This window comes from Myotis daubentonii, chromosome 5, assembly GCF_963259705.1.
Source record: "Myotis daubentonii chromosome 5, mMyoDau2.1, whole genome shotgun sequence".
Taxonomy (NCBI): Eukaryota; Metazoa; Chordata; class Mammalia; order Chiroptera; family Vespertilionidae; genus Myotis; species Myotis daubentonii.
In genome coordinates, this window is record NC_081844.1 from 29,326,516 (window position 1) to 29,351,334 (window position 24,819).

Consider the following 24,819-nt stretch of genomic DNA (forward strand, 5'->3'; position numbering starts at 1 on the left):
GTCCTCCTGCCATTTACACAGGGCCTCCTGTCATCTGCATAGATGATTTATAAGGACCATTGTGATGACATTAGCGTACCTGAGTAACCTAAAATAGTCTGCCCATGTCCAGATCCTTAACTCCATCCCATCTGCAAAGTCCCTCCTGTCACACCAGGTGCCATATTGCCAGGTGCCGGGGGTTAGGACATGGACATCTCAGGTCGGCAGCATGCATCCCTGTTTCCCTGCTCAGGTACGCACAATGAAGGAGGGCCTCCCGGAGGGACGACAGGCTACCAATCAAATGAAGGTCCTACCCTACAGTACGATGTATAATTCCAACAACTACCTGCACCTGTCAGTGCCCGCTACGGAGCTCAAGCCAGGGGACACGCTCAATGTCAACTTTGTCCTGCAAATGGACCCCGGCCAGGATGCTAATATCCGATACTTCACCTACCTGGTGCGTGGCTTCCTACAACCCCAAGGTCTCCCCCTACCTCACTTCTCCAGCCCTCGGAGCCCTATCTCATTCCAGATCCTCCCTCCGGCCTTCCTGATCCTTCTGCCAACCTGTCTCCCAAGGTCATGAACAAGGGGAAGCTGTTGAAGGTGGGACGCCAGGTGCGAGAGCCCGGCCAGGTCCTGGTGGTGCTGCCTCTGACCATCACGACAGAGTTTATTCCTTCCTTCCGCCTGGTGGCCTATTACACACTGGACAAAGGAGGCCAGAGGGAGGTGGTGGCTGATTCCGTGTGGATGGATGTCAAGGATTCGTGTGTGGGCACGGTAAGTGTTGCTGAGTCTCTGTGCCCATCTTGTGACTCTCAGCCCGGCCAAGACTCTCTGTCTGCCTCTCTCTGTCCTTCTGAACCCATTTCTATCCCCTGCTCATAGACTTCCTGCCTCTCTCTTCTCCTTCCCTATCATGTTTTTTCCCCTGTTTTAGTCTCAGTATCTCTTTTGCTCCCAATTTTCTCTTTCCTTGACTTTCTACCTGATGCTGGTTTTGTGCGTCTCCCTTCTCTCTCTGTCTCTACATTTCTTTCCTTCCAGACCAGACCAGGACACCGATTGTCCTCTCCCAACCAAGGCTGGCGTCCTGCTGGGCTGACTTCTCCCTCCTGCCCCTCCCACCTCCTCACAGCTGGTGGTAAAAAGTGCCATGAAGGAGGAAAAGCATCAGCATCTTCCTGGACAACATATATTGCTCAAGATCGAGGGTAACCAGGGGGCTCGAGTCGGTCTGGTGGCCGTGGACAAGGGCGTGTTTGTGCTGAATAAGAAGAACAGGTTGACTCAGAAAAAGGTATGTCCCCATGTCACTGGGTTTGGGTAAAACATGGCAGAGGCAAAGAGATGGCATTGGGTTGAGGTGGGAATGGCACTGGGGACAACCAGTGATGTGAGGTTGAGTGTGGGTCGAGTGCAGAGGTCATAATGGACAGAGACATGGGGATGGGTTGAAGTTCAAGTTGCAGATGGAAATGTGGATGGACAGGGTCTAAGTTGGTGACAGTCATGGTAAAGGGCACAGCTTTGAGTCCCACAGCAGCACACTCCGATCATCCACTGTGGAGTGTCTGGGCCCGGGATGAGGATGGTAGTGAGGTTGGGTCGATGCGTTGGTGCTGACCTGGCCTCAGCCCGCCCTTGACCCCCTCCCCACCCTGCAGATCTGGGACACAGTGGAGAAGGCAGACATTGGCTGCACACCGGGCAGTGGAAAGAACTATGCAGGTGTCTTTACGGATGCCGGGCTGGCCTTCCAGACCAACAAAGGCCTGCAGACCGAGCAACGGTCAGGTGAGGAGTCAACCAGTGGACACCCAGGGAGGGGCAGCACTTCCACCTCCCAGATGGGATCCCGGACCCTGGTGCCAGTCCTGCCTCTACCACCAACTAGCAAATCGCTCTCCTTTCTGAGCCTCAGTGTCTACATCTGTTAAATGGGAGCAGTAACACTCCCACCTTGCAGCTACTGTGAGGAGTAAACCAGGGACAGGCAGTCAGTGCTTAACCCATCTTGTTCCTTCCACCTGCCCCTCAGATTTGACATGCCCGAAACCAGCCACCCGGCGCCGCCGCTCAGTGCAGCTCATGGAGAAGAGGAAGGGCAAAGGTGGGAGCCCTCATCTGCCTCCCCCACCCTTGTACCCTGTCCATTGTGATCCCAGCAAAATGGGAGGAGGGGACGACCTGGACCTGGGCAGGTCCTTTCTGGGAGGCCCTGTGGGGACCTGAATGGAGGGAGATTGGTGTTCCCACAGCGGGTGAGTACCCCAGCAAGGAGCTGCGCAAGTGCTGTGAGGACGGAATGCGGGAGAACCCCATGAAGTACCCGTGCCAGCACAGGGCACAGTTCATCCTCCACGGCAAGGCCTGTGTGGACGCCTTCCTGGACTGCTGCAACTACCTCACCCAGCAGCGGCTGGAGCACAGCCGGGACAGCGACCTGGGCCTGGCCAGGAGTGAGTCCTGTGGCCTGGGGGGGCCTGCCTGAGGGCTGGTGGTGGTGGAAGGGGGAGGTGCCCATCACTGGGGACTAGAAATTGTGTGGATCAAATTTGCTTCCAAGAGCAAAGGCAAGTGTGAGCGGCTTGTGAAATTGAGGGAAATCATGTTATCAATTACAGGATGAAAAGTAACAAAAAAGAATGCTTCTGCTTAAAACCTAAGGAAGATTGGGAGACTTGCCCAGTGGCTGGCTTGCCAACCAATAGAAAATTAATGACCTTTTTGTCTTTAAATAGCCTTTAACTCAGAGACAAACTTGTGCGGGTTAAAAACCTTTCCCCCACTTGAGCTGTTTGATGCCCCAGAGTTCTGAATAGTTTAGTGAGGATTTTTTGGCAGCAAAGGTATTCTCCTAAACACCCCAGCACACTGCTCAGCATCAGGGCATTAACCTTGATTTCTTTCCACCATGTAATTCACAGACTCCACTCAAATGTTGCCACTTTTTAAATTATTTTATTTTTCTCTAGGAAAAGGACCCAGTTCAGAATCACACATTGCATTGGTGTGTCTGGTTGTGTCTCTTCAGCCTCCTCCTATCTGCCCAACCCCCAGGGTCTTTCTGTGACTCTCACACCCTTCACATACATGAGATATACAGGCCATATCCTCACACACATGAGCTATACAGGCCATATCTTCACACACATGAGATATACAGGCCATATCTTCACATACATGAGCTATACAGGCCATATCTTCACACACAGGAGATATACAGGCCATATCTTCACATACATGAGATATACAGGCCATATCTTCACACACATGAGCTATACAGCCCATATCTTCACACACAGGAGATATACAGGCCATATCTTCACATACATGAGATATACAGGTCATATCTTCACATACAGGATATACAGGCCAGATCATTTGAAAGTTGGTCAGCCCCCTGAGTCTGCCTAATGTTACCCCTGCTCACAATCAGATTTTGCATTTTGGGCAGGGCTGTCCCAGAGGAGATATTTTGTCTTCCTTGGGGCCTCAGATCAGGAGGCAGATAGTATTGACTTGAACGGTCACTGGTGATATAAACCTTGATCACTTCATTAAGGTGGTGTCTGCCCTGTTTCTCCATGTAAAGTTCCTCTTTATTCCTTTTATGTATTTTTTATTATTATTTCGAGAGGCCCGGTGCATGAATTCGTGCACCAATGGCATCCCTCGGCCTGATCTGTGGGATAAAGCCAAAACTGGCTCTCCGACATCCCCTGAGAGGTCCCAGATTGTGAGAGGGCACAGGCCAGGCCGAGGGACCCACTGGTGCACAATCAGAGCCGGGAAGGGATGCAGAAGGTTGGCCTGCTGGGGAGGTCCACAGGAGGGCTCCAGGGCATGTCCAGCCTGTCTCACTCAGTCCGGATCGGCTGGACCCCAGCAGCAATCTAACCTACTTTTTGGAGTGTGTGCCCCCTGGTGGTCAGTGCATGTCATACTGAGCAGTTGAGCGGCCTTAGCATATCATTAGCATATTAATCTTTGATTGGTTGAATGGATGACCAGACAACTGGACACTTACCATATTAGGTTTTTATTATATAGGATTGATGTCAGAGAGGAAGGGAGAGGGAGAGAGAGATAGAAATATCAATGATGAGAGAGAATCATTGATCAGCTGCTTTCTGCACCCCGCCCCCCCCCCCCCCCCCCACTGGGGATCGAGCCCAAAACTGCATGTGCCCTTGACCAGAATCGAATCCAGGATCCTTCAGTCTGCAGGTTGACTCTCTATTCACTGAGCCAAACCAGCTAGGGCTGAGTTTGTTTTTGTTTTTTTAACATCTTTTAAAATCTAAGTCAAGAGAGCTGTTCCCAAAGATAACTTAGCCTTTAAGACAAAAGATATGGATGGACGCCTTATGTGGTAACATGTGACTTTTGTGAACATGTTTACTCTAGAGGATGGGGCTAAGGCAGCTGTTGCCACAGTGGAGAAATATTTCTAACTTTTTGTAGCTGGAAAGCTCGCATCCCCTTCACCCCTCCACCCACAAAAGACACAAAGATTCCCAACACACGTGAGCAAAAGACTCTCTATCTTCAATCTCTTTGCAAATGATGACAACTAGGCAGGCCGCTTTCTACTCCTGACAGAGACTTTCTTCTGCAAAGAGAAGATAAGGCTACCGAGGGAGTTAGACCAACCTGCCGGGCTGTAGTTCACACCACGGGGAGATTTATTTCCCAGTTTTGTGCATGTTCTTTAGTCAAGTGGGGGTGAGACAGAGGATGGCTTAAAGTTTAAGTGGTTCTCAACCTTCCTAATGCCGCGACCCTTTAATACAGCTCCTCATGTTGTGGTGACCCCCAACCATAAAATTATTTTCGTTGCTACTTCATAACTGTAATTTTGCTACTGTTAAAAATAGTAATGTAAATATCTGATATGCAGGATCTATTTTCATTGTTCGTGACCCACAGGCTGAAAACAGCTACAAAGTTCAGAACCTTATGAAAATGCTTTTGTTTCTTGGAAATCAGGGGAAATGATTTCTTGCCTTTATACCAGCGCCCTTGTATAAAATATGACTTTTAACATTTTTATGGAGGCAGGAGCCCTCAAAGGAGGCCTTTAACTTACAGGCAAGTCATCATTTGTCCGTGGGTGTGTTTCGCTGCCAGGAACCGCTCCAAGGCCGTAGAGATGAGTAAGGGGCCAGCATGGGAAGTGGGTCTGCTCTAAACCCAGCTTGCCCCCCACCTGCACAGGTGACCTGGATGAGGAGATCATTCCGGAAGAAGAAATCATTTCCAGAAGCCAGTTCCCTGAGAGCTGGCTGTGGACCATCGAGGAGTTAAAGGACCCAGAGAAAAATGGGTAAGGCTGAGGCAACCCTCATTCCAACCCACCCCAGGCACTTCCTACCAACACTCAGGACCAGAACATTTAATTTGCATGCACCCCTACCGCCTCTGTTTTCTGGAATCATAGTGGAACTCCACAGCCCAACCTAGAAAAACCTCCACGTGCCCACACCCACACCTCCAACCTGCTCTTGGGGCCCCTCATTACCTACTCTCCCCTATCATCTTCTCCTAAGGCCCCCATTTCTCCTCCTTCTAGAGTCTCCTCCAAGACCATAAGGATATTTCTGAGAGACTCCATCACCACCTGGGAGATCATGGCTGTGAGCTTGTCTGACAGGAAAGGTGAGGTGGTGGGTTCACAGGCCCCAGGGCCCCAAGCATTTTCTGTTTCTCATCCATCCCAAAGATCCCCTGCTTCTTGGTGGCTGACACTGTACCCCCTGGTTACTGGGTGGGGCGGGTGCATCAGAGTCCACATCGTGGGTGCCAGTGGTTTTTATTTTATTTTAAATACTAGGGGCCCGGTGCACGAAATTCGTGCAATGGGTGTGTGTGGGGGGGAGTGTCCCTCAGCCCAGCCTGCCCCCTCTCACATACTGGGAGCCCTCAGGCGTTGACCCCCATCACCCTCCAATCGCAGGATCGGCCCCTTGCCCAGGCCTGACGCCTCTGACAGAGGCATCAGGCCTGGGCAGGGGACCCTCATTTCCCCCATCACTGGCTCTGCCCCTTGCCCAGGCCTGATGCCTCGGCCAGAGGCGTAGACCTCCATCACCCTCCGATCACCTGATCGGCCCCTTGCCCAGGCCTGACACCTCCGCCAGAGGTGTCAGGCTTGGACAGGGGACCCCCATCTCCCCCCGATCACTGGCTCTGGCCCCCGCCCAGGCCTGAGGCCTCTGGCCCAGGAATCAGGCCTGGGCAGGGGACCCCCATCTTCCTCTGATCACTTGCTCCACCCCCCGCCCAAGCCTGACGCCTCTGACCCAGGTTTCAGGCCTGGGCAAGGGGACCATCATATCCCCCCAATCCCCGGCTCCGCCCCCCGCCCAGGCCTGATGCCTCAGCCAGAGGAGTTGACCCTCATCACCCTCCGATCACCAATCACCGGATCGGCCCCTTGACCAGGCCTGAGGCCTCCGGCAGAGGTGTCAGGCCTGGGCAGGGGACCCCCAGCTCCCCGCGGTTACAGGCTCTGCCCCTGCCCCTGCAGGAAGCCTCTGGCCTAGGCTTCCGGCCCGGGCAGTGGGGACCCGCAGCTGCAGCAGCCCCGCAATCGTGGGCTCCGCTTTAGGCCAGGCAAGGGACCCCTAGCTCCTGGGACTGCCAGTTTCGACCGTGCCCAGCTCCCATCGCTGGCTCCACCCCTACTTCCCGCTATCACTGGCCAGGGCGGCAAAGGCGCCTGATTCTCCGATCATGGCTGGGGAGCAGGGCAAAGGCGGTCCCAGGGCTGCCTTTGCCCTGCCCCCCAGCTCTTAGCTCCCCCCTGGGTTTCGGATCACTGTCAGTGGCAGGGGGCTTCTTCCTGCTTTCCCTTTCGCCTCCCTGCATTGTGCCTACATATGCAAATAAACGCCATCTTGTTGGCAGTTAACTGCCAATCTTAGTTGGCAGTTAACTGCCAATCTTAGTTGGCAGTTAATTTGCATATAGCCCTGATTAGCCAATGAAAAGGGTAGCTCGTACGCCAATTACCATTTTTCTCTTTTATTAGTGTTGATGTTCTTGATATTTTAGAGAGAGAGGAAGGAAGAAAGACCAGAAACATTGATGGGAGAGAAACATCAACATCAGCTGGCTGCCTCCTGCATGCCCCTGTTGGGGATGGAGCTCAAACCCAGGCATGTGCCCTCACTGGGAATCAAAACAGTGACCTCGTAGTGCATGGGTTGATGCTCAACCCCTGCGCCACGCCGGCTGGGCAGTGCTTTTTATTTTTTAAATTGATTTCATTTTTAGAGAAGTTTTAGTTTCACAGCAAAATTGAGCAGAAAGGCCCTGGCCAGTTTGGCTCAGTTGATTGGAGCATCTGCCTGTACAACAAAAGGTGGCAGGTTTGATTCCTGGTCAAGACCCTGGTTTCAGGCGATTGAGGCCTGTGCTGGAGGCAACCAATGAATGTGTCTCACAACAATGTTTCTCTATCTGTCTCTCCCCCTCCCTTCCATCCCCTCTAAAAATCAGTGGGAAAAAATATCCTCGGGTGATGATTAACAAAAACAAAAAAATATTCTATTAAAAAATGGATCAAAACCCTAGCTGGTTTGGCTCAGTGGATAGAGCGTCAGCCTGCGGACTGAAGGGTCCCCGGTTCAATTCCAGTCAAGAGCACATGCCCAGGTTTTAGGCTTGATCCCCAGTAGGGGGCATACAGGAGGTAGCTGATCAATGATTATCTCTCATCATTGATGCTTCTATCTCTCTCTCCCTCACCCTTCCTCGCTGAAATCAATAATATATATATATATATATATATATATATATATATATTAAAAATTTGAGCAAAAAATAGAGATTTCCTATATACCCTCTGCTATTCCTCACCCCACCCTACGCATAGCCGCCCCCACTGTCAACATCCCCCACCAGATGGGTGCATTTGTTATAATCAATTGTGAAGACCCCAAGTTCATCGCTGACAGTAGGAATTCACGCTTGGTGTTGTGCATTCTATGGGTTTGGTCTAATGTTTCATGACATGAGTCCACCATTGCAGTATCGTACAGAATAATTCGCAACCACAAACACTTTTAAGGAGGTGCTGTCGACATGATAATGGGTAAAGTGATTAAGAAAGAGGAGGAAGCAGGATGAAATGGGGATTGAAACATCGGTGGTCAGATTGGGAAGCGTGACAAAAAGGTTACCTGTCCCCGGTCACCCACAGCTGGAGTGAGACCTGAGGAGCTCTAGCCAAATGGGGATGGTTTACAGCAGGGCGGGGAGGGGTGAGGGAAGGAAGGCCCTGACTTTTAGTGCCAAATATAAGTGGGTGCCAAGAAGTCAGTCATCAAGGCAAGTACTATCCCACTGCAGCAGTTTCTAAAATAAAAGTGAGTAAAAGAAAAATCTATGATGAACAAAATATCCCAATTTTAAACAGAGACCAGAGCCAGGGCAGGTTCTATGTATAATTTAAAGGTTAAATTTGTCAAAAAATATTAAAACATTAAAAGGCAGGTGTATTAAAACTCATAATATTAAGTGTAAATATTTTATTTATACCACAGCCAGAATTTATTATATTGTATTCTCATTTTGTTTAGTTATAACAAATAATAAATTAAACTTTATTATCATTTTACTTTTCTAACTTCAAGATTTAAAAATTCTGCTTCTTTGCTTATCTCATTTTTAATTGAAGGAATTCAAAATTTCTGCCAATTTCTCTTATTAAGAAAAATATCTTTTTATTGATTTGAGAGAGAGAAGTAGGGAGAAGGAGAGAGAGACATCCCTGAGAGAAAAACATCATTGGGCCACCTCCTGCACGCCCCCTACTGGGGATGGAGCTCAGAACCTGGGCATTTACACAGGAGTACATGGTTTCCTTTTGCCTGGGACTCCATATGACCCAGCAGGAGCCACTGTGTGGCCTTAATCAAGCTACTCAACCTCTCCGTGCTCCTCCATAAAGTGGACAGGATAGAATAGCATGTACTCTAAGCACTGTTGGGAGGATTGCTATGAGTTAATACATGTAAAGCCCTTATAATAGTGCCTTTAAAAAAAGGAAGGAAGGAAGGAAGGAAGGAAGGAAGGAAGGAAGGAAGGAAGGAAGGAAGGAAGGAAAAGATGTACTGTGGGCTGGTGTGTTATTTTATATTTCTGGTAGTCCCATGAAAAAGGAGTATGATGAAACTGATTTCAGGAATACATTTTATTTCACCAAAATATATCCAAAATATTATCGTTCCCACATTTTATAAAAGTTTACAAAACCACTATCACACTAATAATAATGTTAAAACAATAAATTCATTACTATTTAAGTAAAGCAGATTTTTTAAAAAATATATGTTTTTTATTGATTTCAGAGAGAGGAAGGGAGAGGGAGAGTTAGAAACATCCATGAATGAGAATAATCAATTGGCTGCCTCCTGCACTCCCCCCACTAGGGATCGAGCTGGTAACCTGGGCATGTGCCCTTCCACAGAATCGACCCGGGACCCTTCAGTCCTTGGGCCGACGTTCTACCCACTGAGCCAAACCGACTAGGGCTCATGGGAAACATTTTGATCTCTATTTTAGGATTCATTAAATTTGCAGTTGAAAAAGTGGATTGACATATTCAAGTTGTTCCAAACATACTTTTAAAAGTCTTCCAATCACTAAATCAATCATCATTTTTTATTGTTATGTTTTTAAGATTTTTAAATCAATTTTTAGAGAGAGAGGAAAGAAAAGGGAGAGAGAGAGAGCAGAGAGAGAGAGAGAGAGAGAGAGAGAGAGAGAGAGAGCTGGATGTGAGAGTGAAACATCCATTAGCAGCCTCCCGCAGTCCCCCGCGGGCATAGAAGCCGGCAAATGGGCTTGTGTGCTGACCAGAACTGAACCGGCAGCCTTTTGGTGCACAGGACGACGCCCAACCAACTGAGCCACACTGGCCGGGGCCACCCACCATTTTTTCAAAAATGAATCTTCATTGTTGAAAGTCTTACAGATGCCCCCTTTGTTTGTTTGTTTGTCTTTTCCCCATTGACCCCCTCCACCCTGTACCCGCCCCTTCCAGGCCTTTATCACTCTATTGTCTGTGTCCATGGGCATCTTAAAAATTCTTTATCGTTGAAAGTATGACATTTGTCCCTTTTCCCCCATTGTCCTCTCCCATCCTGCCCCCATGGCATTTTTAAAATCGGGATATAATTTACATACCATAAAAGTCACCCCGGGTCAGTATATGATTTCAGTATATTCACAAGCACTAGTTTGGAAGTTGAAATCTGAGTTAGCTAAACTGAAATAAAAGTAGAAATCCAGTTCCCCTTTGAGCTAGTCACCATTCCAGTCCCCAGTGACCACACGGGGCTGGGGGCTAGCATTTTGGGAAGCACAGATGGACCCTTCAGTGAGTCTGACTCGCTTTCCTCCTCCACCTCTATCTCTGAGTAAAATTCAAAAGACATCGCTAAATCCTGGCAACTCCCAGCTACCACTATCATTTGTAATTCATCACCATCAACATTCTCCAGTCTATGGGCTTCTACTAAAATCAGCTGAGCTCCGGACAGCTCCCGTGACAGGGATAAACCTTGAGAGGCAGGAACTTAGAGTTGAACTTGGACCCTGTCCACCCTGCCCTTCCCCTACCCCTGACACTCATGTTCTGTTCCCCTGGGCAGGGATCTGTGTGGCTGACCCCTATGAGGTGACAGTGGTGCAAGATTTCTTCATCGATCTGCAGCTGCCCTACTCTGTGGTTCGTAACGAACACGTGGAGATCCGAGCCGTCCTCTACAACTACCGGGAAGCAGATACGCTCACGGTGGGTCCCTGGAGCAGGAGAGGCACGAGGGGAGACCTGGAGAGGGGCCCATGGCACATGCCCCTGACCTGATACTCTCTCCCTGGCAGGTGAGAGTAGAAATGCTCTACAATCCAGCCTTCTGCAGCTTGGCCACTGCCAAGAAGCGTCACCTGCAGACTGTAACCATCCCTCCCAAGTCCTCACTGGCCGTGCCTTATGTCATTGTGCCTCTGATGGTCGGCTTGCAGGAGGTAGAGGTCAAGGCCACTGTCTATCGGTACTTCATCACCGACGGTGTAAGGAAGACCCTGAAGGTCGTGGTGAGTCCTTGGGGCCCCTGCTGGCGCTTGTCCTTCAGGAGGGACTCTTGCTCTCCTTGTGCTGTCAACTCGGTTTGGAGCCCCAGGCTCTGAGACACTAATGCTGTCCGTGTTCAGCGTAGGAAAGTCAGGAGTCCCAGCAGTGTGACAGCAGGGCCATGTGAGGCAGGGGAGACAAGCTTCTGCACATAAAATTCTAAGGGGGTGCCCAAACCTCCGCAGTAAAGATAAAAAATTGTTTTCCTTAAAATATAGTTTAATATCAAATATGGTATTTTGTAGCATATTTCAGTATAAGAGTTTTGTTTTGACTTTATAAATTTTGGGGAAACATATTTCACAGACCAAATTTTATAAAGTAATAATATATGATATGGGATATAGGAAAGTTCTACTTGTGAAAATGTATGTTTTTATTGATTTCAGAGAAAGGAAGGGAGAGGGAGAAAGAGAGAAACATCAGTGATGAGAATCATTGATTGGCTGCCCCCCGCACGCCCCCTACTGGGGATCCAGCCTGCAACACAGCCATGCGTCCTAACCTGGGATGGAACGCTGACCTCCTGCACCATGTGTCAGCACTCACACACTGAGTCACACCGACCAGGCAGCAAAGTTCTGTTTTTACCAGTGATTTCAAATTTTTTAAAATTTTATGAGTTTATTGAGCCAAACTGAATAACATGTGTTGGGGAACAAGATCTCAAATGTTCCATTACCTGTAATTTTTTACCTTAAAATATACATTAACAGTTACATTATTACTTTTTCCCACAGTTTGGAACACTTTCAAATATAATAAGAGATAGAATCATCAGTAAAAGGCTTTGGTCATTTTTTCTCTTGTGAATATTTTTATCACTATTTTTTATTGTTTAAAGTATTACATATGTGTCCTTTTCCCCGATTGACCACCCCCATCATTCCTGCCCCCCAGGACAAGCCCCCACCACCGCAGTGTCCGTGTCCAGTGGTTATGTTAATATGCACATGTAGATGTACCACCGTTTTTTAATCCACTCATCTGTTGATGGGCACTTAGGCTGTTTCCAAATCTTAGATATTGTAACTTGTGCTGTTATGAACATAGGGGTTCATATATCCTTTCTGATTGGTATTTCTCTTGGTTTATATTCCCAGAGTGGGATTACTGGGTCAAATGTGAGTTCCATTTTTAATTTTTTGAGGAATCTCCTTTTGTCATTTTTTAAATATTTTAAAGCAAAACAAGTTCATAAGCAAGATCACTAATACTTTATTTATTTAATTATTTATCTAATTTTCAAATAAAATACTTTGATAGCATTTATGAGGTTCACATTCCAGTTCTGTCCTACAAGCTGTGTGACTCTGGGAAAGTTACCTCAGCTCTCTGTTCTCCAGTTTCCCCATCTTTATAAGTTTGAGTTTTGTTTGGTTTTAAGATTTTTTTATTGACTTTGAGAGCAAAGGAGAGAGAGTGAGGGAGAAACATCAATGTGAGAGTGATATATACATCAGCTGCTTCCTGTATGCCCTCTACCTGGGATCAAGCCTGGAAACTGGGCATGTGCCCTGACCTGGAATCAAACTGGCAACCTTTCTGTGTACGAGACAAGCCCAACCAACTGAGCCTCACCGGCCAGGCCCGTTTCCCCATCTTTAAAATGGGAATGATAATAGCGGTACCCTAAATGAGTTAACCTGAATAAAGAAAGCTTCTAGGCACATAGGAAGATTTCTGAAGGCTTTGTTGTATTATTATTATGAATTGATAATGTTGTTATTAAATCATACCACAGTATGAGGTATATGTTTGTATTGCCTCCTCCCTATAAGGAAGGAAGCTGAGACACAGAGAGGTTGAGTAACTGGCTCCCAGTCACACAGCTAAGACTGGCAGATGCCATCTAGGCTACAGTAATCCCCAGAACAGTGCCCTGCTGACCAGCTGTGGCTCTGTCTGTCCTTTTATTCACCCACCTTCCCCTTCCCTCAACACTGTCCAGCCTGAAGGAATCAGAATGAACAAGACTGTGGCCGTTAAGACACTGGATCCACAACATCTGGGCCAAAGTGAGTCAGGGCAGGAGTGGGGGTGAGGTCTGGGTTGTGTGCAGGGTCTGGTGAAAGGAGGCTGGTGCCAAGGGTGTCTCCCATTCCACCGACAGACGGTGTGCAGCGAGTGGAGATCGAGGCTGCCGACCTCAGTGACCAAGTCCCTGACACAGAGTTGGAAACCAGGATCCTCCTGCAGGGTGAGATGGCCTTGGTCCAACCCCATGGGGCCCAGGAAGGTGTGGGAGCCATGACCCCCGGAGAGGGCGCCCAGTTCCATCACTTCCGGGAATTTTGAACCATGGTGCCTCCCTCCTTCTCCTGTGTAGAACAGCCTCCTTGATGTGCTCACAGAAGGCTCCAGGCAGTACTTAGCTTCTGCTGCTAAAGACGCTTCAATGAGAAGTGATAGAGTTCAAGAACAGAAATTCTGGAACGAATTGCCCAGGATGGAGGACTGGGAGGAGAAGGCACAGGAAGGAGCTAGCAAAGCCCCTTGCAACCTCTGAGCTCTTAGGTTTGGGACAGAGTCTCTTGGTTTCTGATCTGTGATGAAGGCAAATACAGTGGGGCCTTGACTTACGAGTGTCCCGACTAACGATGTTTTTGAGATACGAGCCGTCTCTCGGCCGGTTTTTTGCTTTGAGTTGCGAGCTAAAACTCGGGTTATGATCCAGCTTCAGATACCCCACCGCTAGTTGGCTCAGCGAACATCAAAGTGAAAACCACAACATCAGCCCAGCATCACGTGTCTCACTCGTTCAATTTTTGATTTGACATACGAGTAATTTGAGTTACAAGCTCCGTCATGGAACGAATTAAACTCGTAAGTCAAGGCCCCACTGTAGTGGTACCTGGTTCGAAGGGCTGTTGGGAAAATTAAATGAGATGCTATATAGTGTTCTCTTAGAAGGGAGCTTGGCAAATGGCATTAAGCATGATAGATGTATTCATGACCATTGTTCCTGGAGTTATTTTACCACTGGTGGCAATGAGGACCCATGGACAGCCCCCCTAACTCCCTTCAGCCACATGCCTCCAGCCTCCAGCTGTCCCTGACTCCCTGACTCTTTGGCCCTGGCTGGTTGGAGCCTGGGAAGACTGGGAGTAGCCCCGACTCGCTTCACCCCATAGTGCGTCTCATTGCTTGAATGCCATCCTTCCTCCTGGCTGCAGGGACCCCAGTGGCCCAGATGGCAGAGGAGGCCATTGATGGGGAGCGGCTGAAGCACCTCATTGTGACCCCCTCGGGCTCTGGAGAGCAGAACATGATCGGTGTGACGCCCACGGTCATCGCGGTGCACTACCTGGACCACACCGAGCAGTGGGACAAGGTTGGCATTGACCAGCGGAAGGAGGCCCTGGACCTCATCAAGAAGGGTATGCCCCCTTCCCCTATTGGAGGCCCCCACCCTGAGGCCCATCTCTGAGCTCCTTCCTCCTCTGAGGCCCCGCCCACTCTAGAGGCCCGCCCCTTCTCTGACGCCTCCGGCTCTTCCCTCTTTGAGACCCTTGTCCCTCTGAGTTCCCTCTCCCAATGATCCCCCTTAAGAGCCCTTCTCTCTCTAAACCCCCTCTCCTCTGAGAAGCCCTTACCCCTCCTCACTCTTTCTTGAACCTTTTCAGAGTCCCTCCACCCTATAAGCTCCCCTCCCCTCTAGACATTCCTCCTGGTCCTGAGCACCCTCTATCCTCTCTGAACCTCCCCTTCCCCCCTTCACAGAACCCTTTCCCTCTCTAAACCTCTCTCCTTCCTGGCATACCCACACCAGCCACTGCCTCCACTCAGCCCTCGCTCCCCCAGTGACACTTCTCTCTTCCTTGCAGGGTACACGCAGCAACTGGCCTTCAGGCAACCCAACAAGGCCTTTGCGGCCTTCCTGCATATGAAGCCCAGCACCTGGTGAGCCTGCCCATCCTTGGCCCTGCACCCCTTGAGCAGGGCCTGGGCTCTGGCCTGGGGTGATCTAGGCTGGACCCCCACACACACACAGCCCTGTGCCTCTGGACCCCTCCACCTTCAGAGTCAAGGTGCCCACTAGCTGAGTGACCTACCATCACTAAGCACTGCCTACAAGCAACATTGGGTCCTGAGACCTGGCCCGGGAAACTGGGCACACCTGAGCAGGCCCTGCCCCTCTCTGCTCCTTGCTTGGCTGGGATGGCAGTTTCTGGATCCCAGAGCCAATTGGCTCATGCTCTGTGCCCACCCCAGGCTGACAGCCTACGTGGTCAAGGTCTTCTCTCTGGCCACCAACCTCATCACCATTGACTCCGAAGTCATCTGTGGGGCTGTCACGTGGTTGATCCTAAAGAATCAGAGGCCTGATGGAGTCTTCCAGGAGGATTCACCCGTTATAAACCAAGAAATGATTGTAAGAGGCTGCATTCAGGGCAGGCTGGGGGAGAGGAGTGTATGAGTGCCCCCGCATGGACAGGAGACAGGCTCCGTCTGCCATTTGTCCAATTCCCAGCGTGGGATGGACAGAGAAATAAAGGAGCAACAAATGTCACTTCTCCTTTGCAAAAACCAGAGACCTCAGGGCCCAGTGCAAAATGAAAGTTCCCTAGGCCCCCCCCCCCCCCCACTGCTTTGGAAAAAAAAAAAAAAACCAACACCTGAGAACTCCTTAGAATTGTGCTTCTCAAACTCTGGTCTCCAGGCCAAAAGCGCCAGCATCAGCTGCAAGTTTTAGAAATGGACCTTCTTGGGCTGGATCCACATGCACTAATCAGAAACTTTGGGGGTGGGGTCTAGGAATCAGGGTTTTAAGAAGCCCCCGACTCCAGGTAATGTTGACGTGTGCTCAAGTGAGCAAACCACCACTTCAGCCTGTGCTTTAGGGCTCCCAGCCTCACAGGCTTCCCTCTCCACACTCCATCTGTACTGCCTGGAGCCTTGCTCCCAGGCACAGGGCCTTTGCACATGCTGTTCCCACTGCCTGGCATGTTACCACTGCCCTCTTTGACAGTTGAGTCCTACTCACTCTTCAGATTGTGGCTCCACCTGTCATCCCTTGGGGACACCTTTCCAACGGCCCTGACCAAGACACACCCCCACTATCCATTCTCACTGCCACATCCACTTCTGCACAGCACTTGTCAGTTTGTAACGATAGATCTGTGATGAGCTGTTTGGCTCATGCCTGTCTGCCCTACCTGATAGGGAGCTCCATGAGGGCTGGAGCCATCTTACCCACAACACCAGCAACATTTATAGAATGAGTGAGTGAATGAATGAATACTAGAGTATGGCCCTCCTGTGAGACACTGGGGAGAGACCCACCCTTGCCCTGTCCCACTGATCCTGCGGGGGGGTGGGGGTTGGCATGAGGGGCACACGGGTGCCACCATGCTTACTTCTGCTCCACACTCTAGGGTGGCTACAGGGATGCTGAGGACAAAAATATTTCCCTCACAGCCTTCGTTCTCATCGCACTGCAGGAGGCTAAAGATATTTGCGAAGGACAGGTCAATGTAAGTGTGCCCTGCCCTGCTCTCCTCTGTGTCCCCTCCCTTCTTCCCCTCCCCAACCCCCACGCAGGCACAGTCATCGTGGAGGCTCTGTAACTGCAACATCTGCTTTGTCCTGGGGTTTTGAGAGTGGGTTGTTTGACCTTTAGCTTTCCAAGTGGGGAATTCCAGGATCCCAACTGCACCAGCTGCTTCTCCTCCTCAGGACCCCAGAAAACAGAGGAAGGAGAGGAAGGCTGTTATCGTTAAGGCCAAGGGGAACCCAGGCCTTTCTGGTTCAAACTTAGGGATTTGAAAGAAATTATAGTTAGAAAAGAGACAGATCTAGGGCTGTCGGGTCAGACAGATCTAAATTTAGATCATAACTCTCAGGCACTTGCCCTTTCTGGACCCCAGTGTGTGCATCTGTAAAATAAGTATAAAATAAGTATAATAATTTTTGTATTTTTTAGGACTCTCTAAGTTGTTCTAGATGTAACACATGTATGAGCTACATTATGCAAAAACACAGGGTGGGGCAAAAGTAGGTTTACAGTTGAGTATGGGTAACACAGAGTTTATTGCTGTCTTATTATTTATTAACTAGTGGCCCGGTGCACGAAATTCATGCACTGGGGGCAGGGGGTGTCCCTCAGCCCAGCCTGCTCCCTCTCACATACTGGGATCCCTCAGGGGATGTCCTAGTGATGGCTTAGGCCCGCTCCCTGCTCCCCTTGGGGATAAGGCCTAAGCTGTAGTCTGGCCTCCCTTTGTGGGAGGTGACCAGGCTGATCAGCGGAAGGCACCAGCCCCATCAGCCCACTGCTGCAGCCACTGCCAGTCACCGCAGCCAGCAAGGTTTTTTCATCAGCATAGACTCCAGTCCCTTCACCATGAAAAAATGACAACTTTCTTTAGGCATTTTCAAGATGTGTCTTTCATATAATAATTATTTATTTATTTATTTTATCCTCACCCGAGGATATGTTTCCATTGATTTTTAGAGAATGTGGAAGAGAAAGGGAAAGACAGAGAGAAACATCAAAGTGAGAGGAACACTTTGATTGGTTGCCTCCCGCATGAGCCCAGACCTGGGCCCCAGCCAGGGAGTAGCCTGCAACCAAGGTACATGCCCTTGGTCAGAATTGAACTCAGACCCTGCCATTGGCAGACCAAGGCATTATCCACTGAGCCAAACCGGCTAACGTAGGATATGACAGTTCTTAGCTCTCCAGCAGAGGACCTTGGTGTTTCTTTTTTGGAGTGTGGTAAAAAAAAAACCCTAGATTACCTTTTTGGATTCTTATTACCCAAGTTACTAAGAATATTACCAGTGGCATACAGGGAGCTTAGCCAATGAGCGGTCAGAAAAGGTGTTTCCTCTGTACTTCACACCAATCGCCGGCTTGCCTCCCCACCCCCCCAATCCCCTCCCCAGGCCTGACGCCTCTGGCCCAGGCTTCAGGCCTGGGCAGGGGACCCACATCTCCCCTGCATCACCAGCTCTGCCCTCACCCAGGCCTGACGCCTGGGCCAGAGGCATCGACCACCATGTCCCTCTGGTCGCTGGATTGGTCCCTAGCCCAGGCCTGATGCCTCCGTCAGAGGTGTCAGACCTGGGCAGGGGACCCCCAGACCCATCCAATTGCTGGCTCTGCCCCCTGCCCAGGCCTGATGCCTCTGGCCCAGGCTTCAGGCCTGGGGAGGGGGACCCCCATCTCCCTCTGATCGCCAGATCGGCCCCTCGCCCAGGACTGACGCCAGGGCCAGAGGCTTTGACCTCCATCACCCTCCAATCGCAGGATAATATTAATTATTATATTATTTTATGTACAAACAACTATAAACATACTTTTGCCCCACCCTGTAGATGGGCGAATTATTTTAAGAATCTAAGAATTTATCAATTGCAAGGATAAAAGGAATCTTAAGGACTCGACCAGGATGGTTTGTTCCTATTTCCTGTGTCCTTCATGCCCTTTTTGCCCAATAATTCAGCTTTCCTGCCACCCAGCCTACCTGGCAGAACAGAATTGCCTTCCTTGGGGAAGTTCCTAGCCCAAGGCTAGATCTTCCAGATTCTTAGGAAAGGATTCTGATTGGCTCAGCCTGGGTCAGGTGATCACTTCTGGATCAATGAGCTGAGACCAGGAAGTAGGTCTTCCTGGGCAAATATGACTGTTCCACTGTGGCCATGTGAATGACAGGAAGGAGAAGGTCCTACAAAAGTCAAGGGTGGATATAGGAGAGACAGAGTGCAGGCAAAAGGATTAGTTTCTACTACAACATAGTGACATTTTCTACTACAACACAACACCCTTATAATGGAGTACGGCATAGGCTGTAGAACTAGACTGCTGGGGTTCAAATAAAGAGCTTGATAAAATTAGCTTGATAAAACCCATGGTTAGTATTCCAGGAATATTGCAAGTTGATTGTTGAACATAATCATTATTAAATATCAAAGTATATAAACTTCTATTTAAATAAATTAGACTAAACACTACACATTTAAAAAAAGGTAGTAGCCCTGGCCAGGTAGCTCAGTTGGTTGGAGCATCATCCCCTTATGCCAAGGTGCAGTTCTATCTCCAGTTCGGGCACATACCAGAAACAACCAATGAATGTACAGATAGGTGGAACAACAAACTGATCCCTCTTTCTCTCCTCCCCCATCTAAAAACCAATTAAGAAAAAAACAACAAAACAACAACAAAGGTAGAAAACCCTCAAAACTCATCACTTCTTAATTATTTTACTACCTTTTATCATTTTCCATGATCTTGAGGTTATTTACGTCTGTTGTACCTATACAGTGGACATACTTTATAATCTCTTCCCAATTCTACAGTCAGTGACTCCATGCTGGTAGGTTGAAATCAGCCATGGTTATATTTACACTATAAAAATCACTACAAAGCATATCTGCCTCTGCATTCATCTCATGGGTCTTAGTGTTCTCCTCTGTGCAGTAGGGATGGTGATGAAAATAAAACCTACCTCATAGGATTTTGAGATTAGATGAGTGGATATGTGACTAGCACATAGTGAGTGTTAGCTACAATGACGATGATGATTAGATAATAGGAGGACCCAGTGGTGTGCTAACCCTGGGTGCCTATTTGCGGCATCTCTTTCCCAATCTGTGTTAAGGTATGTCACACTGGTAGCTTGAAATTGGCAAGGTGGGAAATTTACACCACAGTAATTGGCAATCAGTAAACCAGCTCCCCTAACCCCCACCTCCTGCACTCACTAGACAACTGGTTATTAAGCATTTACTAGCACACCATTGGTATACAGACTGCACCAGGAACATGATAGGTACTCAGCAATAGAGCAGTGCACAGTGGCTAATCTGTCTGGGGAACCCTTAAAAATAGACACATCCAAGAAAAATATGTACCAAGGCCAGAAACATTATGCCCAGGAAGTGGTGATTATGTGATCCTTGTCAGCTCTCTGGGGCAGCAGTGCCCACCTGACCAGAGTACCCAATCTTTTTCTCATAGAGCCTTGGGGGCAGCATCAATAAGGCTGGAGACTTCCTTGAAGCACACTACATGAACTTGAAGAGACCATATGATGTGGCCATTGCTGGCTATGCCCTGGCCCGGTTGGGCAAGCTGGAGGGCCCTCTCCTAGACACATTTCTGAAAGCAGCCACAGGTGAGAGGCAGCTTGGCGGGGTAAGGAGAGATACGTGGCTGCGGGTTGAGGGTGGCCATCTTAAGCCGGGCTGCATGGCTCCAAACTGAGCTGAGATGAGTGGGTCTGGGTGTGAAAAGTCCTCATTGCAAGCATGACACAAAAGGTCCATTGCATGATTCAACAAGTATTTGTTGAGTACTTGCTATGACACAGGAGCAAGGACATGGGCTCTGACATCAGACAGATTCAAGTTCAAAATCAAGTCACCCTCTGGCACATTCTCACAGTGTGATCTTGTACAATCCACTTAACCTCTATGGACCTTGTGTATATAATGATACCTACATCACAAGAATGATGTGAAGATTAAATGAGTGATGAGGGTAGGAGAATGTCTAGCACATAGTAAGAGATCTATCACTGATGTTGTCAATGCCTTTAGTATTATTGAGGGTGTGCCAAGTTGGTGGACAGCTCTCCTCTATGCAGTGATGCAGGGATCCAGGCTCTATCTTCTCATGGTTCTGCCACCTCGGGGCCTCGGAATCCCTTCTATTAAAGCAGAAGGGGAAACAGTCAGGAACACTGTGCAAGGGAGGTAGACCAGCATGGAAGGGGCACCGTCAATTGTTTTACACTTTCCATTAGACAGAGCTCAGTTATGTGGCCATACCCACCTGCAAAGGCCTCTAGGAGATGTAGTCCAACTCTGTGCCCAGAAGGAGGGAATGGTTCTTGGTGACAGTCTCTGTCATGAGTACTTTCTTAGGCACTTGGGACATCACAGTGAATATGGCACAGCCCCTGCCATCATGGCCTCATGTTCCAGTTGAGGAAACAAATGAGTTAATAGATTCCTCTAGAGCAGTGATGGCGAGCCTTTTGAGCTGGGCATGTCAGCATTTTGAAATACCCTAAGGTAACTCTGGTGCCGTGTCACATATAGAAATTTTTTGATATTTGAAACCATAGTAAAACAAAGATTTATATTTTTAATATTCATTTGATATGTTTAAATGCATCAAAAAGAAAAATCAACCAAAAAAATGAGTTTGCATGTCACCTCTGACATGCGTGTCATAGGTTCGCCATCACTGCTCTAGAGCATCATTGTGCTGGGACAGGAGAAGCACAGGATGCTTTAAGAGACAGAAGGAAAGGTGTCACTCTCTCTTGGGTGCCATTGAAGCCAAATTGTGCTGAGTGGATAAAAATTAACCAGGGGTAGTGGAGAAGAAGTGCTCCAAGATGGGAGAACAGAATATGCAAAGGCTCAGAGGTGAGAATGAGCATGGCAAACTTAGGGAATGTGCTCCCATAGATCAGAGGGGCTGCGGTTCAGAATTTAAACAGAAGAGTAAAGGTTGATGAGGGAAGACAGTAAGGCAGGAACCAGCAGACTGAAAGCCACAAATGTGGGCCAGGACACCTGAACACCGAGGTCTAGTACAAGTCTGTTTCTGAGCTTTCTCTGAACTACCTCCCGGCTGGACAGAGCAGTGAGCATGGGGGCTGGTGTTCTCTCTTGTAGACAAGAACCGCTGGGAGGAGCCTGGCCAAAGGCTCTACAGTGTGGAGGCCACATCCTATGCCCTGTTGGCTCTGCTGCTGCTCAAAGACTTTGACTCTGTACCTCCTGTCGTGCGCTGGCTCAACGAGCAGAGATACTACGGAGGTGGCTATGGCTCCACCCAGGCAAGTGGTCCCACATCCCCCAGGCAAATGCCTCCTTACCTCCTCTGGCCTGACTGGCCACCCAGATAAGATGCTGAGAGGCAGTTGATTGGAATGAAGTTGAGAAATCAGGTTTTGGTTTTTGTTGCAAATCTGTCTATGGATTCTATACTAAATTCTGGATGCCTCAAGCTGCATTTTGAGATTCCCTTTCACTCCTGGTGTCCAGATCACATCCTCGAGGCTCAGGTGCAGGGGTGAACCTCTCTCTGATGGTTTCTAGACCATATTTCCAGTTCCACCAGGCCTCCCATCTTATCCTGTTCCACAGGTGGGTTCTAGACCAATTCTCAATTATTATAGGGAATCATCCAGTCCATCTTTTCCTCTGGAGGATTCTGGACCATGCACTCAGTTCCACGAGGCTCCCAGTGTTGCTTTGTCTTACTGTGAGTTCTAGACAATGTTCTCAGTTTTCTAGAGTCTTATCAAAGCCTGCTGTCTTCCAGCTGGGTTCTAGACCATTTTTTCAGCAACCTCAAGTCTAGCAAGCTCAGGCTTCAGTTTGATCGCCTTTCACTCTGGTGGCATTCTCAGATATTTAATAGATCCTCATCCAAGGATATGTTTATTAATTTGAGAGAGAGAGGAAGGGAGAGACCGAGAAAAAAACACACATTGATGTGAGAAACATCGATGGGTTGCTTCCCACATGTGTCTTGGCTGGGGATGGAATCTGCAACCTTTTGATGCATGAGCCAATGATCCAGCTAACTGAGTCACTGGGCCGTTTTTAGGCTGGCGGGTGACTGAAGCTTCTTTTTTTTTATTATTCTGGGATTTATTTGCCTTCTATAGCTGTCACTGGAGCTGAGAGCCAGCTCCAGCTCTGAGGCCCCAGCTGGCTGAAAGCAGGTATCTGGGGTTTGTTTAGCTTCTATAATTGAAACATTGTTGCTTCCGGAGCTCAGAGCTGGGCCGTGGCAGGCGGGGAACCTTGGCTTACTCCATCACTGGAGCAAGCAAGCCTCATGTTCGCTTCAGCTGCATGGCTGCTGGCCACCAACTTTGTTGGCAGTTAATTTGCATATCTCGCTGATTAGCCAATGGGAAGTGTAGTGGAAGTATGGTTAATTACCATGTTTGTCTATTATTAGATAGGATAGTATTACACATACTGCACCCCTCACCCCCATTTCCTTTCTCCTCCCAGCCCCTACCCATCCACCCCCAAGTCTTCACGACCTTATTGCCAGTGTCCATTCGCTAGGCATATTAGACCCTCAGTCTTATGCCGGCACTTTCTCATGTATCTACACATGTTCAGTGTCTCCACACTCTGGTGTAAGCCTCTGTCCCTTGGAGAATTCTAGAAGATGTCCTCAGTGTCTAATGACCCCCAGCCTTACCCTTGTGCCCTCTGGTCCCATCTAGGTCACAATCTTAGTGTCACCAAGCATTAAACTGAGCCTCTCTCACTGAGAGAGTTCTAGAACATGTCCTCAGTATATAAACCCCCATTCTTATTCTCACCCCCTCTGGTGCATTTTAGGCCACAGTCTCAGTGGCCCAGCTCTAAGCTGAAACTTTTCATCACCCAGCAGGTTCTGACTGCTTTCTCAGTCTCTCACATCACCCTCTTCTTCTCTCATGGGTTCTAGGCCACTTTCATGGTGTTCCAAGCCTTGGCCCAATACCAGAGGGATGTCCCTGACCATGAGGATCTGAATCTGGATGTGTCCATTGACCTGCCCAGCCGCAGCTCTGCGGTCACGCACCGCATCCTCTGGGAATCCGCTAGCCTCCTGCGATCAGAAACGGTACAGCTGCTTGGCCATTCCCTCCTCACTCTCATCCTCCAGCCAGTCAGAGTCTGCAGGAGGCAGGAGGGAGGGCAGGTGACCATTGCAGCCAGAGGAAGGCTTGGCTCCCAACACCTTCTCTTCTTTCCCCACTCCCTGCAGACCCAGGAAAATGAGAACTTCACATTAACAGCTAAAGGGAAAGGACAAGGCACCTTGTCGGTAAGGACGGGAGCCCACACTTGCTTTGCTCATCACCTTTCCAAGTCAAGTTTGCTGACACCTCATCTCCCCTCCCATCTCTCCAGGTGGTGACAATGTACCAGGCCAAGATCAAAGTCAGAACCTCTTGCAATAAGTTCAGTCTCAAGGTTAACCTGCGACCAGCCCCTGAAGGTAGAAGGAATAAAGACCCTATCTGTCTCCCTTCCCCCACTGCCATTCTAGTGTCTGCCCTGCTCCTGAATCAGGACCCAGCCTTCCATCCTTCTGTCTTCTATGTTTCTAGTGAAGAAGCCTCAGGATGCCAAGAGCACCATGTTACTCAACATCTGTACCAGGTAAGAGATGGGTCACTGGGGTTCATCTCGCTCATACCTCTGTCTCTAGCAAGACTTCCTGTAAATAATATCCGAGGTTCCTACTACTCTCTGGGAATGTGTTGTGTGCTTAGTACTGTGCTGAGCACCCTCCAAAAGGTAGACAGCACGGCATGGTGGTGTGAGACTAGCCGTGACCACATAAGCTCAGACTGTGGAAAGTGATGTTGATAATCAACAAGGAGGATTACAACTGTTATAGGAATTTTCCATTATTCTTATTTTTAAATTTTTATTTCTTTCAGAGAGGAAAGGAGAGGGGGAAAGATAGAAACATCAATGATGAGAATCATTGATTGGCTGCCCTCTATACTCCCCCTAATGGGGATAGAGCCCTCATGTGCCCTGACCAGGAATCAAACCGTGACCTCCTGGTTGAGCCACACTGGCCAGGCTTGCATTAGTTTTTTTTTATCACAACATTGAAAACTCTCATATTTCCAGTTATAAAAGTATAGAGTAATGAAAAGTATAGTTAAGAGGAGTATTTTTTTTAGTGC

General features: G+C 48.8%; 1 protein-coding gene across 2 annotated transcripts in view; it reads left to right on the plus strand.

Annotated features, from left to right (window-relative positions):
* LOC132235107 (complement C3-like) overlaps window positions 1-24,819 on the plus strand; it is a 36,389-nt gene that overhangs the window by 6,586 nt on the left and 4,984 nt on the right. The window contains exons 12-33 of one of the 2 annotated variants that reach the window (XM_059696929.1): window positions 236-445; window positions 568-771; window positions 1,130-1,291; window positions 1,659-1,788; window positions 2,033-2,104; window positions 2,253-2,453; window positions 5,215-5,323; window positions 5,570-5,655; window positions 10,659-10,801; window positions 10,891-11,103; window positions 13,092-13,158; window positions 13,254-13,340; window positions 14,317-14,520; window positions 14,968-15,043; window positions 15,356-15,515; window positions 16,519-16,617; window positions 20,106-20,262; window positions 21,776-21,939; window positions 23,580-23,738; window positions 23,883-23,942; window positions 24,029-24,116; window positions 24,229-24,280. In XM_059696929.1, the coding sequence (XP_059552912.1) occupies window positions 236-445; window positions 568-771; window positions 1,130-1,291; window positions 1,659-1,788; window positions 2,033-2,104; window positions 2,253-2,453; window positions 5,215-5,323; window positions 5,570-5,655; window positions 10,659-10,801; window positions 10,891-11,103; window positions 13,092-13,158; window positions 13,254-13,340; window positions 14,317-14,520; window positions 14,968-15,043; window positions 15,356-15,515; window positions 16,519-16,617; window positions 20,106-20,262; window positions 21,776-21,939; window positions 23,580-23,738; window positions 23,883-23,942; window positions 24,029-24,116; window positions 24,229-24,280 (2,903 nt within the window). The remainder of the gene's footprint in view (window positions 1-235; window positions 446-567; window positions 772-1,129; window positions 1,292-1,658; window positions 1,789-2,032; window positions 2,105-2,252; window positions 2,454-5,214; window positions 5,324-5,569; window positions 5,656-10,658; window positions 10,802-10,890; window positions 11,104-13,091; window positions 13,159-13,253; window positions 13,341-14,316; window positions 14,521-14,967; window positions 15,044-15,355; window positions 15,516-16,518; window positions 16,618-20,105; window positions 20,263-21,775; window positions 21,940-23,579; window positions 23,739-23,882; window positions 23,943-24,028; window positions 24,117-24,228; window positions 24,281-24,819) is intronic. The other variant, XM_059696930.1, reaches the window with a different exon arrangement.